The 18,322-nt window shown below is 37.9% G+C and overlaps 1 protein-coding gene across 1 annotated transcript in view; it reads right to left on the bottom strand.

The window, feature by feature from the left end:
* Positions 1 to 18,322, bottom strand: part of TTC6 (tetratricopeptide repeat domain 6) — a 200,784-nt gene that overhangs the window by 26,316 nt on the left and 156,146 nt on the right. The window contains exons 22-25 of the mRNA XM_052660010.1: positions 13,349 to 13,498; positions 10,489 to 10,629; positions 8,913 to 9,026; positions 5,663 to 5,782 (exon numbers count right to left, since the gene is read on the bottom strand). Coding sequence (XP_052515970.1) covers positions 5,663 to 5,782; positions 8,913 to 9,026; positions 10,489 to 10,629; positions 13,349 to 13,498 — 525 coding nt within the window. The remainder of the gene's footprint in view (positions 1 to 5,662; positions 5,783 to 8,912; positions 9,027 to 10,488; positions 10,630 to 13,348; positions 13,499 to 18,322) is intronic.

The raw sequence follows: 18,322 nt of genomic DNA, 5'->3' as shown, positions 1-18,322 counted from the left end.
ACTACATTTTGGACTCTTTTGTTGACCATGATGGCTACTCCATTTCTTCTAAGGGATTCCTGCCCACAGTAGTAGATATAATGGTCATCTGAGGTAAATTCACCCATTCCAGTCCATTTTAGTTCGCTTATTCCTAGAATGTCGACGTTCACTCTTGCCATCTCCTGTTTGACCACCTCCAATTTGCCTTGATTCCTGGGCCTGACATTCCAGGTTCCTATGCAATAGAGGGCATCAACTCCAAGCTAGTGAGATGCAAAATATTCCCCGGACATTTACCCCTTCATAAAATTTCTGCCACTCAGTGTCAAATTGGTTGACAGAAACACGCGGCCATCTCATTTTCTCCTGAATCTGCCCATGTTGACAGGCTTAGAAAGTTTTCAAGAAAATGTTTCCTTCCCAAGGAGAATACCACTAAACTGAAACAAATAAAATGTTTAAATAAATGTCTACATATCGAAAGACCATGTCAACAGCAATGAGACTTATATGTATAGGCATGTGTGAAAGTGAAAGTGAAGTTGTTCAGTCATGTCCGACTCTTTGCAACCCCATGGACTGTAGCCTACCAGGATCCTCCATCCATGGGATTTCCCAGGCAAGAGTACTAGAGTGGGTTGCCATTTCCTTCTCCAAGGGTTCTTCCCAACCCAGGGATTGAACCCGGGTCTCCTGCATTGTAGGCAAATGCTTTACCATCTGAGCCACCAGGGAAGTCCTAGGTATGTCCATAGGTATGTGTACATATATACATAAATAATGTGGGATACCGATTGATTTCAATGCTTGCCATAGTGTGGGATTATGGAAAAATATCCCATAATTTGGGAACTCAAAAAATAAGAGTTCAACACCTGTGAAGGAATAAAAATGTAATAAACAAAGGAATAAAAAATAAAAATGACTCTGCTTTTTCCCAGAGGACTGCTTCAGCAAGAATCTTTTGGGCAGTTTTGGTTATGAACTAACTTGACCAAGCTAGACTGTGGGGAGGACCCTAGCCTCCTGTAGAGTGACTAAAGGAAACTTTAGTTTCCAGACTCCCTTCCCACTCTCAGAAGGCTGGGTAAGAGCGCTCTACAGTCTTAAAAGCTAAGCATCAGACTTCTGGTTTCCCCTTCACTAGAGAGAACTCAACCATGAAGATAATCTCCCTCCTCCCTCTGTTCCTCCATCATCTTCCCCTCTCCCTTCTCCTTCCACAAAGCTGGCTGTTTAATGGGGGGTAGAATAAGTTCTCTTCTAATTCCAGGGATGGAAGAGGGAGCAGTAGTGTCAAACTGAACCCTCTGGGATGCTACTATAGGAGAAGGGTATCAGTCCAGACCCATCTGAGAATATGAACTCCCCACTTAGACTTCTGAAGCGTATTTTGATGCTACATGGAATTATTTGGAAGAAAATAAGAAATTTATTGTCTAGAGAAATATAATCTAATGAAATATGCTACCAGGTATTTCCCACTAAGAGGATTTTCTTTTTCTTTTTTGTTGAAATGAAGTCAAACTTACAACTGTAACTGAGATTTCATTACAAACTTTCCCGTTAATTTGGCGTAACAATTCCAGTTCAAGTGCCACACTCTATTTCCTGTGTTCTTATGAAGGGGACACAACTATCAATTAACTAATACATTTTCAGCTCTCATCCTACTTGATCTCTCTGTTAATCAGTCATTCCCACTAAGAATGTTTCGCTGTGTAGGTTTTCTGACTCTGCTCTCTCTAGGTTCTGCATTTAGCCCTCTTATTATTCAGTCATGTATTTCTTCATTGGTCTGCCTCAGCAATCATCTTTTTTTAATATTCCAAATGAATTTTTAAAATTTACACAGGGGAAAAACTTTTTTTGCCTTTAATTGCAGGCATATCTTGTTTTATTGAGCTTCGCAGATACTGCACTTACAAATTGTGCAATCTTGCCTCAAACAAGTCTATTGGCACCATTTTTTCAACAGCATTTGTTCAGTTCATGTCTCTGTATCATATTCTGGTAATTCTCATAATATTTCAAACATTTTCATCATTATTGTAGTTGTTATGGTAGTTTGTGATCCTCAAAGATCCTTGATGTTACTACTGCAAAAAGATTGCAACTAACTGAAGGCTCAGATGATGGTCAACATTTTTTATCAATAAGGTACTTTTTAACTATGATAGGTCCATTTTTAAGACATAATGCTATTGCACACTTAATAGACTATAGCATTGTACAAACATAACTTTTATATGCACTTTTATGTGAAACAAAACAATTAGTGGGAGTCACTTTATCGCTATGTTTGCTTTATTGCTGTGGTCTGGAACCAAACCTACAATATCTCCAAGGCAAACCTGTAGTGTTTGCAGGGCATGTTTTTTCCCCCAGTCTTTTTACTTTTACCCTTCTTTATCTTATATATAAAGTCTGTTTCTTGCAGCCAGAATACCGTTGGGGCTTTTCAAAAATTCTAATCTAACATCCTCACTATTTCAATTGGGATATTTGGAGAATTTCCATTTAATGTAACTGCTGATAAGGTTGGATTTAGGTCGACCATTTATTGTCTGTTTTCTGCTGGTCTCCTCTGTTTCTGTTCTTTTGTGTTCTCTTTCCAGACTTATCTGGGATTATTTTAATTTTTTAATATTCCATTTTAATTAATCTACTCTTTTTGACTGCGGAGGTCACATTTGAAAAGAAACCTGGAATAAAAGGTCATGAACCATATACAGATCAATAGGAGGAGTGTTTTCCACATAGGGAATAGCTTGTGTGAGGACCCTGAGGCAGGAAGGGAGCCTGGGATTTCCAAGGTGTAACCTGAGAAGTAACCTGAGTTACTGAGTTACTCAGTTACACAGAGGAGTAACCTGAGTTGAGAAAACAAGAACATTGACAGTGAAGTCAGATCAGTGAGCAGCAGTCAGGCCACTGGGGTCTTGGTTGGCAACAGTCAAGAGTTCAAATTCTGGCCTAAGTGTGATGGGAAGCCCCTGGAGGGTTCTGAGCTGAGGAGTAGCTTGGTCTGCTTTATGTTTTTCAGAGGCATCTCTGGCTGCTGTGTGAACAGCACATAGAGGGACGAGAGCAGAAGCAGCGAGTCCAGATGGAAAGCTACCGCAGGAACCCAGGCAGGGGAAGGTAGAGGCTGGAAGGAGGAGGAGAGCAGGGGTAAAAAAAATGAGAAATGACTGAATTCAACATATGTTTTGATGGTAGAGCTGACCACACTGGTTCATGATTTAGACACGGGGCGTGAGAAAAGAGAGAGGTCAAGAATGATTCCCACCAGACCGTGAGCTCCTCAAGGACTGGAAATCTGTCTTATTTGTCTCCATATCTTCAATGTCAATGTTAGTACCACGCCTTGTCTGAAGGAATACAGGATTTGGAGAGACCTAAGTTCAAATCTTGTCCCAGTACTTCCTGATTGACTCAGTTCAGTTCAGTCACTCAGTTGTGTCCGACTCTTTGTGACCCCATGAACCGCAGCATTCCAGGCCTCCCTGTCCATCACCAACTCCCGGAGTCCACCCAAACCAATGTCCATTGAGTCAGTGATGCCATCCAGCCATCTCATCCTCTGTCGTCCCCTTCTCCTCCTGCCTTCAATCTTTCCCAGCATCAAGGTCTTTTCAAATGAGTCAGCTCTTCACATCAGGTGGCCAAAGTATTAGAGTTTCAGCTTCCACATCAGTCCTTCCAATTCAGAAAACAAAGATCGTGGCATCTGGTCCCAACACTTCATGGGAAATAGATGGAGAAACAGTGCAAACAGTGTCAAACTTTATTTTTGGGGGGCTCCAAAATCACTGCAGTTGGTGACTGCAGCCATGAAATTAAGACGCTTACTCCTTGGAAGAAAAGTTATGACCAACCTAGATAGCATATTCAAAAGCAGAGACATTACTTTGCCGACTAAGGTCTGTCTAGTCAAGGCTATGGTTGTATGGATGTGAGAGTTGGACTGTGAAGAAGGCTGAGCGCCGAAGAATTGATGCTTTTGAACTGTGGTGTTGGAGAAGACTTTTGAGAGTCCCTTGGACTGCAAGGAGATCCAACCAGTCCATTCTGAAGGAGATCAACCCTGGCATTTCTTTGGAAGGAATGATGCTAAAGCTGAAACTCCAGTACTTTGGCCACCTCATGCAAAGAGTTGACTCATTGGAAAAGACTTTGATGCTGGGAGGGATTGGGGGCAGGAGGAGAAGGGGACGACAGAGGATGAGATGGCTGGATGGCATCACTGACTCGATGGACATGAATCTGAGTGAACTCTGAGAGTTGGTAATGGACGGGGAGGCCTGGTGTGCTGCGATTCATGGGGTCACAAAGAGTTGGACACGACTGAGTGACTGAACTGAACTGAACATGGGCCTTGTATTTAATTCTCCAACAGCTGAGGTCTTTTGCTTCCAAACCTCATTTTCCTCACTTTCTCCACCCAACACCATTGCCCAGACTCTCATAGGTTTTTTGCCTATTCCAAAGACATTCTTTAGCTTTCCCTACCTGAAGGAATTCCAAAGGGCACATCTCAAAACCAAAACCTAAGGGAGTTCAACTCTTGAAATTACATTTCACCATAGTATAAATTGGTTTCCCTGGTGGCTCAGTGGTAAAGAATCCACCTGCCAAGCAGGAATCCGCCTATCCCATGCCAAGTTCAGTTTCTGGGTCTGGAAGATTCCCTGGGAAGGAAATGGCAACCCCCTCCAGTATTCTTGCTTGAGAAATCTCACGGACAGAAAAGCCTGGTAGGCTGCAGTGCATGCGGTCAGAAAGAGTCAGACACAACTTGTAATTGAGGACGAACACGATTATGTAAGCTGCCTAGAATACAGTATCTCAGTTACTTCTTTAATAACAAGTAATTCTGTGGGACAGAATCTCAAAAGATGGCTCCAGAAGTTGAAAAATAATACAAGTTATATTTGGAGGTGAAAAAACAGGAAACATTCCCTTACATAATTGTCTGTTGTGGTTCCTGAGAAACACAGAAGAAAAACTACCATTATGTAATGGCGAACTTCAAATTACTATTTGATTTTTGCCTGTATCTCTTAATTCCTAATTTAACTCTATATAGACAATACAGATAAAAATGAGAACAGTGAACTTTGTTTCATTATTCTATAAATAAATCCACCTGTTTCTTATCCGTGTATTCCAGATGCTGTCTTCTATTGCAATTCTGAGTGCCTGTTCCCACTAAGTTAAAAGCCTATTCCCAGTAACTTATTCTGGGCTGCTGTTCTCTGCCCACATGAAGCAAACATTTATTTTGACATATTTTCAGTGTGGAATGAGGAAAACTATGAACGAGGAAGAGCACTGAGCAGCAAAGTAAATGACACTTAAATCATATTAATTTTTGTCTACAGCGAAGACACCCCCTTAGGAGAGATGATAGTCTTGATATTTCATCAATTTAGAATTTTTTTACATATTATCTATTCATTTGTATTTAAAAAACAAACAAATAAATAAATAAAAAGTAAAAAACACATTTTTGCAAGATTCTATCATTCAAAGTACTTCATCACAATTCTCACTAAAGTTGAATTATTGTTCATCAATGATACCATTTCTTATCAAGAAAAACTTTTTCACAGGTTTTCAGAAGTGAACATACAAAATCAAGTGGGTTCATTTTTACAAGTAAACAAAGTTTTACCTCTAATGCGAAACTGAACTGTTCTAATTCTGCATAGATGAGTCCACGATTAATGTACGTGTTCAATGTCACAGTTTCTCCAGCATTAAGAAGAAGCACAATTCCATAATCTGTTAATGCCTAAAAATGAAATAATCACTTACAAGCTAGAGTCAACTCTTTAGAGCATTACTACATTGACCACGGACAAACTAGAACCTCATAATTAGTTCTTTAATGTGACTTAAAATTTAAGGCTAAAAATAGTCATTTGTTAGGTTTAATAGGTCCACTTAATTAAGCACTACGGATGCTGCTACTTTCTAACAAATGGGGTTCACTGTGCTTGTACTTCACATGCTATCCTAAGCATTTTTATTGTGCATGGATTGAAGGGGGCACACAACACCCTTCCCCAACTCAACAGTTTCACAAAATGACTATGGACATTAAAGCAGAGCACTTGTTAACCTTTTGAAGTTTAACTGCTTTATAGTGTTTTATTGTTTTTGTCACTGAAACCTACATTTTACTGAGGCAGAGATTACTCACTTTATTCACCATTGTTAAGCCAGTAACTAGCACCATGCCTGCACTTACTAGGCATTTGATAAATTTTTGTTGAGTGAATAAATCATAAAGCAATGAAAACAGATCTTAATAAAACTAACAAATGAGCACTTGCTGGAAAATTACTTCAATATTCTCTCTTTTAAAGATAGTCTAAGCTGAGAATCATCTCAGAGGACCTTTTTATATTTCTTATCTTTTTTTTTTCATTCAATAAATAGGTTTTTACTCTGTACCAGGTACTAGGAGTATCCCAAATATCGGTTGGAGCTGATTCTCTTAACTCTGAACATTTTCCTTCCAAACATTTTGCCCAAAAGAGCCATATGGTTTCATCAGAAAAGGGCCAAATCATATATGCCCATAGCATGTGCTAAATGAAAATGCAAATAAATATTATTTTACTATTTGCTTAGTTAGTGGTTCTCCTCTAGTGTTTTGTGATGGGGAACTCGACATCTAAAAGAATCATACAATTAAACATCCTATATGTATGTTGTGAATAACTATAAATAAACACTGACAGGCTGTAAAAATAATTTGTAACACTTGTAAAACAAAACTAGAATGTTTGCAATTTTCCTACCGTGGAATCACATAATTAAAACCTGTGTATATATCACGATGCCTTAGAAATCTACTAAGTAGCTGAATATATAACAAAAGAGGAAACAAAAGCTTGGAAATGAGATTTCATGAAGGTCACAATGAGCAGGCTTTGTGCTTTGTCTCTGCTATTGTTACTAAACTTTCAGTCTTGGGAAAGTTACTTAACATTAAGCCTAAGTTTTCTTATCCACAAAAATGGAATATTAATAACATCATATTGTTATAGAAGTCCACTTTAAAATATTGTTTTTTTAGATTTTTGATATGGACCATTTATTGAATTTATTACAATATTGCTTCTGTTTTATATTTCAGTTTTTTGGCCCCAAGGCATGTGGGATCTTAGCTCCCCAACCAGGGATCAAACCTCCACCTCCTACATTGGAAGGTGAAGTCTTAACCACTGGACTGCCAGGGAAGTCCTTAAAATATTTTGATTGAATGTTGGTAAAGTATTTAGCCCAGTGCCTGTCACACAATAAGCCCAAAATGGGTGGTAACGGTTACTACTTTTATTAACATAAGGGGGTAGGAACCAGACTTCACCTTTTCTTAGTTTTTATGAAACTGTATCTTGGGAGTGCATTTTTTGCACAAAATTACTTGGGTTTGCTTGGTCCTGTTACAGCAGGAATGCTGAGAAACAGGTGGAGGGACACAAAAGGGAGGAGGTGACACTATAAAATGACATCCGGTCCACATGCTGGAGGTCAGATGGCTTAACAAAGCCACCTAAAGACTGTTAACCAGAAGCAAACAAACCTGTGGATGCCGATACAGCTCCCTATTCCCTGTGTGACTTGGATGTGTTTCTAACCTCTCCCCGTTTCCATTTCTTCAACTGTAAAAGGAGGCCATTGGATGAAAAGCATTGGGTACCAGGCCACTCTAAAATAGCCCATATGTTCTTATTCTAGTTAGGTTCCTATTTACATAGATTTTCATTTTCCTTATTCATAGAGCACCAGCTCTGATACCAATCAGACATAACAAAAATAGTACTTCCCTGCCGAGTCCCCGACCATTGTTTGCAAGTTCAGGGTTACCCAGAAAAGGCAGGGGTGGGGGTGGGGAGGAAGCTGTCAAAGATACCTGCTGTATAGGTTACTCTAATAAATGATCCTTTAATTGGCTCTTAGAATGGTAAAAACAGCCTGTGTTAAAATTAGTTATTCATTTGTCAGCATTTCTGGAGGAAACCTGAAAATCCAGTTATTGGCAATTTTATATCCGTTTAGACAGAAACAATATTTCTCAACTTCTTTTTCTTCCATTGAAAATAAATCACTAAATTTCTAAATGTTTTAAACAGATTTAACTTTCCAGGTTTTAAGGAAATTGAGGGAGTGTGTCCGCACACAACAGCGGGAACACGATGCAATCTTTTAAAAGAAGGCATCATCAACAATGAAATGATAGAAACAAGGAAGAGGAGATAGGAGGATATCAGAAAAGGAAGCAAGAAATTGGGCAGAATACTAAAAAACTACTGATCTGCTCCCCAGAGAGGAATCTTGATTCGAAAAGGAAAAAACTGACAAGGAAAGACTGGAGAACGGAGTAAGATTCAAAAATATAAAAAGGGGCTTGCACAGGTAGAATCTGAAACAGGATAAATAGAGAAAAAAGGTTTGCTTCAACCATCAGTTAGGCTTCAAAATGGTCTCTGAGCTGGAAACCATCACTCAAAACTGCCTGCTGCATCTGCGCTCTGAGCACTGTAACAAAATACCTCCCCAGGCTATTCTGGTTAATGTTGAGATTGTGAAGCAAACAATATTGCTAGTGATCACTGCTTAAAAATTATACACACACTTTATCAGTGGAAACATTTTTCTCAAATGAGAAACATGTAACGTGTGTTAATTTACACAGTCCTTAAATGCTTTTATAAGCATTATAAAATTAATTTTCATTTGACATCGCAGAGATTGTATATGAAAATTTGGTAAGCACTAACAAAAAATTAAATTTTCTTTAAAATGGTTCTTTGGCTTCTCAAGTTTTGTGTGTATTTCCACAGAAATTATTTTTCCAAAATTGTAACAGAAATAATAAGAAAATATGCTTTAAATATATTCACAAATCTTACCATTTGAAGTTCATTTATCTTGGTGTAACATAATGCTCTGTTATAAAATGCTATATAACTGTTTTTATCCATGTTGATAGCTGTAGTTAAATCTGTAATCGCTAGTTTATAAGTCTACAAAGAAAACATAATTAAGTGAGAAGAGTTCATCATAATGGACTTAAATTTAGTTGTAAAATAAATTATTGATTCTATCAGAGTTTTGGGACTACTCGTTTAATCATTCTGTGTATCATCCATGAAATTAAGACAATCAAGCTAATCTTTTACAGAATTAATTAAGAAGGTCCCTTGGTAGGAACCGTTATTATAGTTTTTCTCACTCACAAATAAAATTTAATATACAAACAACTATTATCTTTTTTCCATTGTTGCTATATGTATCTGTGTGCTCGGTTGCTCTGTTGTGTCCGACTCTGCAACTCTATGGACTACAGCCTGCCAGACTCCTCTCTCCATGAAATTTTTTAGGCAAGAATACTGGAGTGGGTTGCCATTTCCTACTCCAAGGGATCTTCGCTACCAAGGGATCAAACCTGCATCTCCTGCATTGACAGGCAGATTCTTTACCACTAATGCCACCTGGGAAGACCCCTGTTGCTATACAGCAATGGATAAAAGAGAAGCAAGCTAATTCACCCAACAAACATTCACCAGAGCTGGCTTGCTTCTGTCACTTAGCACTATCATATCACATAATTGTCATGTTTTCTACCCACGTTCTCTTTTGCTTCTCTTTGATGCTTCCCTGATAACTTAGACATCCATTTTTATAGACAGTAATTTTCACAGAATTAACAGGTAATGCAAGGTCTTACCTTTGTTTTAAGGTATTATTTGCAAAATATTTCATATGAAATATGTACAAAGAAATGTCAGAAAAGAAAAATAGGGAGAAAAAAATCTGCCAAGAAGCATTAGACATCAATAGTGTTGCTCACAGTTTTAATTCAGTAATATCCATTTACGAACCATAACCTTTGATTTTGTTCTATGTGTATTATTTAAAATAGTAAAATAAGAAAAATTCAAACAATCCAAATGCCCAACAATAAAGTGGTTGAAATATACTATGATGGAATAGTATGCAGTTGTTAAAACTGGTATTATCTTCAATGATTAAATATAAGAAGCAAGGCACAACACAGATTACTTAAGTAGCACAGTCCCAGTTTTTGGAAGTATATATTTTATTAGGAAAAAAAGACTCAATGAAACACACCAAAATGCTCTCAGGAATTACTATCTGATGGTAGGGAATCAGGTGATTTTAATCTTCTTTATTTCTCATTGTATTTTCCAAATTCTCTATAATAAATACTACTTCCTTAATAAAAATACATAATTAATTCCATTTAAAATATAAATGTCAAAAATAAATATCCCTATTTTACAAAAAATCATTCATTGAAATCCCTTTTGATGTACTGTCAAAGTGCAACACCTTCTATGTAGTTCTGCCTCCATTCCATGGCAATTCTCCTTTCACAGAGAGAAAGGGGAAGTGAGTCCCTCCTTGGCATCCGAGCAGCCACACACTCTAAAATATCAGAGGTTAAGGTAGGAAATTCCTTACCCTGCTGTAGTATTTCAGAACTCCTCTGTAGACATAGGCACGCACACTCTGAGGGTAAATTTTGATGGCCTCATTACAACTCAAGATTGCTTTGGAGTATCTGCCTTTCAAACCATAGTAGGCTACTCGACTTAAATATGCCTTTTCAGAGAAAGAGAGGAAGAAAGCGGAAACAGATTATTTCAGTAAAAGCATCAGTTCTGCCAAAATATATATGGTAGTTAGAAAAAATTTATGCCATCCAAAGATGATATAAACCAGACTTTTTGTCACGCTCTTTTATTAAGAAAATTTCAGACTCACAGAATATTGAAAGAATAGTACAGTGAACACCCATACACCTACCACCTGGATTCAATAATTATTAACATTTTGTAATTTTGTTGTTATGTCTGGGGAGGCCTTACAAATAGCAGTGAAAAGAAGAGAAGCAAAAAGCAAAGGAGAAAAGGAAAGATAAAAGCATCTGAATGCAGAGTTACAAAGAACAGCAAAAAGAGATAAGAAAGCCTTCTTCAGCGATCAATGCAAAGAAACAGAAGAAAACAACAGAATGGGAAAGACTAGAGATCTAGTCAAGAAAATTAGAGATACCAAGGGAACATTTCATGCAAAGATGGGCTTGATAAAGGACAGAAATGGTATGGACCTAACAGAAGCAGATGTTAAGAAGAGGTGGCAAGAATACACAGAAGAACTGTACAAAAAAGATATTCACAACCCACATAATCACGATGGTGTGATCACTCATCTAGAGCCAGACATCCTGGAATGTGAAGTCAAGTGGGCCTTAGAAAGCATTACTATGAACAAAGCTAGTGGAGGTGATGGAATTCCAGTTGAGCTATTTCAAATCCTGAAAGATGATGCTGTGAAAGTGCTGCACTTAATATGCCAGCAAATTTGGAAAACTCAGCAGTGGCCACAGGACTGGAAAAGGTCAGTTTTCCTTCCAATCCCAAAGAAAGGCAATGCCAAAGAATGCTTAAACTACTGCACAATTGCACTCATCTCACATGCTAGTAAAGTAATGCTCAAAATTCTCCAAGCCAGGCTTCAGCAATACGTGAAAAGTGAACTTCCAGATGTTCAAGCTGGTTTTAGAAAAGGCAGAGGAACCAGAGATCAAACTGCCAACATCCACTGGATCATGGAAAAAGCAAGAGAGTTCCAGTAAAACATCTATTTCTGCTTTATTGACTATGCCAAAGCCTTTGACTGTGTGGATCACAAGAAACTGTAGAAAATTCTGAAAGAGACGGGAATACTAGACCACCTGACCTGCCTCTTGAGAAATCTGTATGCAGGTCAGGAAGCAATAGTTAGAACTGGACATGGAACAACAGACTGGTTCCAAATAGGAAAAGGAGTACGTCAAGGCTGTATATTGTCACCCTGCTTATTGAACTTCTATGCAGAGTACATCATGAGAAATGCTGGACTGGAAGAAACACAAGCTAGAATCAAGATTGCTGGGAGAAATATCAATAACCTCAGATATGCAGATGACACTACCCTTATGGCAGAAAGTGAAGAGGAACTAAAAAGCCTCTTGATGAAAGTGAAAGAGGAGAGTGAAAAAGTTGGCTTAAAGCTCAACATTCAGAAAACAAAGATCATGGCATCTGGTCCCATCACTTCATGGGAATAGATGGAGAAACACTGGAAACAGTGTCAAACTTTATTTTTGGGGGCTCCAAAATCACTGCAGATGGTGATTGCACCCATGAAATTAAAAGATGCTTACTCCTTGGAAGAAAAGTTATGACCAACCCAGATAGCATATTCAAAAGCAGAGACATTACTTTGCCAACTAAGGTCCATCTATTCCAGGCTATGGTTTTTCCAGTGGTCGTGTATGGATGTGAGAGTTGGACTGTGAAGAAGGCTGAGTGCCGAAGAATTGATGCTTTTGAACTGTGGTGTTGGAGAAGACTCTTTAGAGTCCCTTGGACTGCAAGGAGATCCAACCAGTCCATTCTGAAGGAGATCAGCCCCGGGATTTCTTTGGAAGGAATGATGCTAAAGCTGAAACTCCAGTACTTTGGCCACCTCATGTGAAGAGTTGACTGATTGGAAAAGATTCTGATGCTGGGAGGGATTGGAGGCAGGAGGAGAAGGGGATGACAGAGGATGAGATGGCTGGATGGCATCACTGACTCGATGGACGTGAGTCTGAGTGAACTCTGGGAGTTGGTGATGGACAGGGAGGCCCGGCGTGCTGCAATTCATGGGGTCGCAAAGAGTTGGACACTACTGAGCAACTGAACTGAACTGAATTTTTTCTGAACAATTTGAAAATAAGTTGTAGACATTTTAAAAATTCACCCTAAGTCTTTAAGTATACATCTCCTTTGAAGACGACATTCTCCTACACAACCATGTTACCACTGTATATCTAAAAAAATTAATAGTATTTCCCTAAAATCATCTGATATTTCATTCATATTCAAATTTCATGCACTTTAAAAATCAAGATCCAATGGAGTTTCATCTATTGGATTTTATATTGTCTCTATGGTCCCTTAAAAGTCAGGATACAATGTAACAGCAAAGCAAGAAGTAAATACATTTATTTATATAATATAATATATAAAATCATAATGACTAATAGGTACATTAAAATATTAACAAATTTATATATGTTAAAATTCACAAAGCACTTTTACCTTCATAATATCCCTGTTGGAAATCATATTTCCAGTTCAAAGGAAAATAGAGATAATATATAGATTATTTAAACAGCTGAAAAGTAGATAAAAGTAACTGTTGCTAACTAATAACAGTAACGCTTAAAGATTTGATAGTCTTAACAAATTTAACACACTCTCCAAACCAGAGCAATCACCTGTTTAAATACCTGGTAGTGTTTAGGATCAAGGGTAATCGCACGATTGAAATCCAGGATCGAGCCATTCTTATGGAGTTTGACTTTACAAAGCCCGCGGTGATAAAAGCTTTCTGCAAAATCAGGATTTGCTTTCACAGCTTTTGTAAAAGAATCATAAGCCTAGAAGAGCATATGGGTAAAAAGAAAATCATTCAGTGAGTAGAATACATTAGTTAAAAAGTTAATACATTACAGTATATAAATATTATTTAAAAGTTTTTTTTTTTGGTCATTTTAAATATGCTTTTCCCAGTGAACTTTGTGGAGCCAAAAAATATGAATGACCCAGGTTTATTATAATTTATAGGTTCCCTTATTCACAGACTAATGTCTATATAATTCATGTTGTTACAATACTTTAGAAGGGGTAATTTTTTAAATTTATTTATGTATTTATTTGGCTGTACTGGGTCTTAGCTGTGGTATGCAGGATCTTTAGTTGTAGCATGTGGGATCTAGATCCCTGACCAGGGATCAAACCAGGCCACCCTGCATTGGGAGCACTGAGTCTTAGCCACTGGGTCACCACGGAAGACCTTCAGTTCAGTTCAGTTCAGTCACTCAGTCTTGTCTGACTCTTTGTGACCCCATGAATTGCGGCACGCCAGGCCTCCCTGTCCATCACCAACTCCCGGAGTTCACTCAGACTCACGTCCATCGAGTCAGTGATGCCATCCAGCCATCTCATCCTCTGTCATCCCCTTCTCCTCCTGCCCCCAATCCCTCCCAGCATCAGAGTCTTTTCCAATGAGTCAACTCTTCACATGAGGTGGCCAAAGTACTGGAGTTTCAGCTTTGGCATCATTCCTTCCAAAGAAATCCCGGGGCTGATCTCCTTCAGAATGGACTGGTTGGATCTCCTTGCAGTCCAAGGGACTCTCAAGAGTCTTCTCCAACACCACAGTTCAAAAGCATCAATTCTTCGGCACTCAGCTTTCTTCACAGTCCAACTCTCACATCCATACATGACTACAGGAAAAACCATAGCCTTGACTAACGGACCTTAGTCGGCAAAGTAATGTCTCTGCTTTTGACCGTAACAGGACTTTAATCATTATGTGTCTTACTGTGTCTCTTCAAAGAAATCACACTTAGTATTTATTATTTCCCATGAGGACCAGTAGATAGTTACAAAATTTCAAAACAAAAGAACTCCAGAGTTTTTCCTAACATTGTAAAGCAAAATTAGGTTTCCCCTGCTTGTCCAAAGGACTAAGAACATGAAAAATATTTGTAATTAATCTCATATGTATTGTAATTTCTTAATGGAAAACTGATCAAGTGCAATTCTCTTTCAAAGTTATGAAGATACAGGTCTCAGACACCATCCAACCCTATGAATATAAGGACTGGAATGATGTGGGGGTGTGTCTGTCTGTGTGTCTCTGCAGTTGTGAAACATCCAAAAAGAGCTAATAATATGGTATTTACATATTTATCATATCAGTGAAAATTTTGAAAAGGAAAATTGCATAAAATAGTCAAATATTATTAGGTTGGTACAAACATAATTTTGGTTTTTGCAATCTTGAAATTTGCCATTTGATATTGGAATACATTCTTAAATAAATGTGATTACATTATGTTATTTTAATACACATTTTTCACTTTATGCTTTTTTGCTAATGATTTATTGCTGTTTATTTTATGTTTATTTTAGATTATGGAAATGATGTTAGACAGAAAGCAAATTTGAGCGATTTTCTTTTTTTTTTAATTTTTATTTTTACTTTATTTTGCTTTAAATACTGCATTGGTTTCGCCATACACTGACATGAATCAGCCACTGGTGTACATGAGTTCCCAATCCTGAACTCCCCTCCCACCTCCCACTCCATATCATCTCTCTGGATCATCCCTGTGGACCAGCCCCAGGCATCCTGTATCCTGTATTGAACATAGACTGGTGATTCATTTCTTACATGATAGTATTCATGTTTCACTGCCATTCTCCCAAATAATCCCACCCTCGCCCTCTCCCACAGAGTCAAAAAGTCCGTTCTATACATCTGTGTCTCTTTTGCTGTCTCGCATACAGGGTTATCATTACCATCTTTCTAAATTCCATATATACGTGTTAGTATACTGTATTGGTGTTTTTCTTTCTGGCTTACTTCACTCTGTATAATTGGCTCCAGTTTCATCCACTTCATTAGAACTGATTCAAATGTATTCTTTTTAATGGCTGAGTAATACTCCATTGTGTATATGTACCACAGCTTTCTTATCCATTCATCTGCTGATGGACATCTAGGTTGCTTCCATGTCCTGGCTATTATAGACAGTGCTGCGATGAACATTGGAGTACACGCGTCTCTTTCAATTCTGGTTTCCTCAGTGTGTATGCCCAGCAATGGGATTGCTGGGTCATAAGGCAGTTCTATTTCCAGTTCTTTAAGGAATCTCCACCTGTTCTCCATAGTGGCTGTACTAGTTTGCATTCCCACCAACAGTGTAAGAGGGTTTCCTTTTCTCCACACCCTCTCCAGCATTTATTGCTTGTAGACTTTTGGATCGCAGCCATTCTGACTGGCGTGAAATGGTACCTCACTGTGGTTTTGATGTGCATTTCTCTGATAATGAGTGATGTTGAGCATCTTTTCATGTGTTTGTTAGCCATCCGCATGTCTTCTTTGGAGAAATGTCTATTTAGTTCTTTGACCCATTTTTTGATTGGGTCGTTTATTTTTCTGGAATTGAGCTGCAGGAGTTGCTTGTATATTTTTGAGATTAGTTGTTTGTTAGTTGCTTCATTTGCTATTATTTTCTCCCATTCCAAAGGCTGTCTTTCACCTTGTTTATAGTTCCCTTTGTTGTGCAGAAGCTTTTAAGTTTAATTAGGTCCCATTTGTTTATTTTTGCTTTTATTTCCAATATTCTGGGAGGTGGATCATAGAGGATTCTGCTGTGATGTATGTCGGAGAGTGTTTTGCCTATGTTCTCCTCTAGGAGTTTTATAGTTTCTGGTCTTACATTTAGATCTTTAATCCATTTTGAGTTTATTTTTGTGTATGGTGTCAGAAAGTGTTCTAGTTTCATTCTTTTACAAGTGGTTGACCAGTTTTCCCAGCACCACTTGTTAAAGAGACTGTCTTTAATCCATTGTATACTCTTGCCTCCTTTGTCGAAGATAAGGTGTCCATAGGTGTGTGGATTTATCTCTGGGCTTTCTATTTTGTTCCACTGACCTATATTTCTGTCTTTGTGCCAGTACCATACTGTCTTGATGACTGTGGCTTTGTAGTAGAGCCTGAAGTCAGGCAGGTTGATTCCTCCAGTTCCATTCTTCTTTCTCAAGACTGCTTTGGCTATTCGAGGTTTTTTGTATTTCCATACAAATTGTGAAATTATTGGTTCTAGCTCTGTGAAAAATACCGCTGGTAGCTTGATAGGGATTGCATTGAATCTGTAGATTGCTTTGGGTAGTATACTCATTTTCACTATATTGATTCTTCCGATCCATGAACGTGGTATATTTCTCCATCTATTAGTGTCCTCTTTGATTTCTTTCATCAGTGTTTTATAATTTTCTATATATAGGTCTTTCGTTTCTTTAGGTAGATATATTCCCAAGTATTTTATTCTTTTCGTTGCAATGGTGAATGGAATTGTTTCCTTAATTTCTTTTCCTACTTTCTCATTACTAGTGTATAGGAATGCAAGGGATTTCTGTGTGTTGATTTTATATCCTGCAACTTTACTATATTCATTGACTAGCTCTAGTAATTTTCTGGTGGAGTCTTTAGGGTTTTCTATGTAGAGGATCATGTCATCTGCAAACAGTGAGAGTTTTACTTCTTCTTTTCCAATTTGGATTCCTTTTGTTTATTTTTCTGCTCTGATTGCTGTGGCCAAAACTTCCAGAATGATGTTGAATAGCAGCGGTGAAAGTGGGCACCCTTGTCTTGTTTCTGAATTTAGGGAAAATGCTTTCAATTTTTCACCGTTGAGGAAAATGTTTGCTGTGGGTTTGTCATAGATAGCTTTTATTATGTTGAGGTATGTTGCTTCTATTCCTGCTTTCTGGAGAGCTTTTATCATAAATGGATGTTGAATTTTGTCAAAGGCTTTCTCTGCATCTACTGAGAGAATCATATGGCTTTTATTTTTCAATTTGTTAATGTGGTGAATTACATTGATTGATTTGCGGATATTGAAGAATCCTTGCATCCCTGGGATAAAGCCCACTTGGTCATGGTGTAGGATCTTTTTAATGTGCTGTTGGATTCTGATTGCTAGAATTTTGTTAAGGATTTTTGCATCTATGTTCATCAGTGATATTGGCCTGTAGTTTTCTTTTTTTGTGGCATCTTCATCAGGTTTTGGTATTAGGGTGATGGTGGCCTCATAGAATGAGTTTGAAAGTTTACCTTCCTCTGCAATTTTCTGGAAGAGTTTGAGTAGGATCGGTGTTAGCTCTTCTCGAAATTTTTGGTAGAGTTCAGCTGTGAAGCCGTCTGGACCTGGGCTTTTGTTTGCCGGAAGATTTCTGATTACAGTTTCAATTTCCGGGCTTGTGATGGGTCTGTTAAGATTTTCTATTTCTTCCTGGTTCAGTTTTGGAAAGTTGTACTTTTCTAAGAATTTGTCCATTTCTTCCACGTTGTCCATTTTATTGGCATATAATTGCTGATAGTAGTCTCTTATGATTCTTTGTTTTTCTGTGTTGTCTGTTGTGATCTCTCCATTTTCATTTCTAGTTCTATTGATTTGATTTTTCTCCCTTTGTTTCTTGATGAGTCTGGCTAATGGTTTGTCAATTTTATTTTTCCTTTCAAAGAACCAGCTTTTGGCTTTGTTGATTTTTGCTATGGTCTCTTTTGTATCTTTTGCATTTATTTCTGCCCTAATTTTTAAGATTTCTTTCCTTTTACTAACCCTGGGGTTATCCATTTCATTTCTAATTGCTTTAAGTGTAGAGTTGGGTTACTTATTTGACTTTTT

Source organism: Budorcas taxicolor, chromosome 21, assembly GCF_023091745.1.
Source record: "Budorcas taxicolor isolate Tak-1 chromosome 21, Takin1.1, whole genome shotgun sequence".
Classification (NCBI taxonomy): domain Eukaryota; kingdom Metazoa; phylum Chordata; class Mammalia; order Artiodactyla; family Bovidae; genus Budorcas; species Budorcas taxicolor.
The sequence above is the reverse complement of the archived record's forward strand: the minus strand, read 5'-3'. Positions and strand labels throughout refer to the sequence as shown.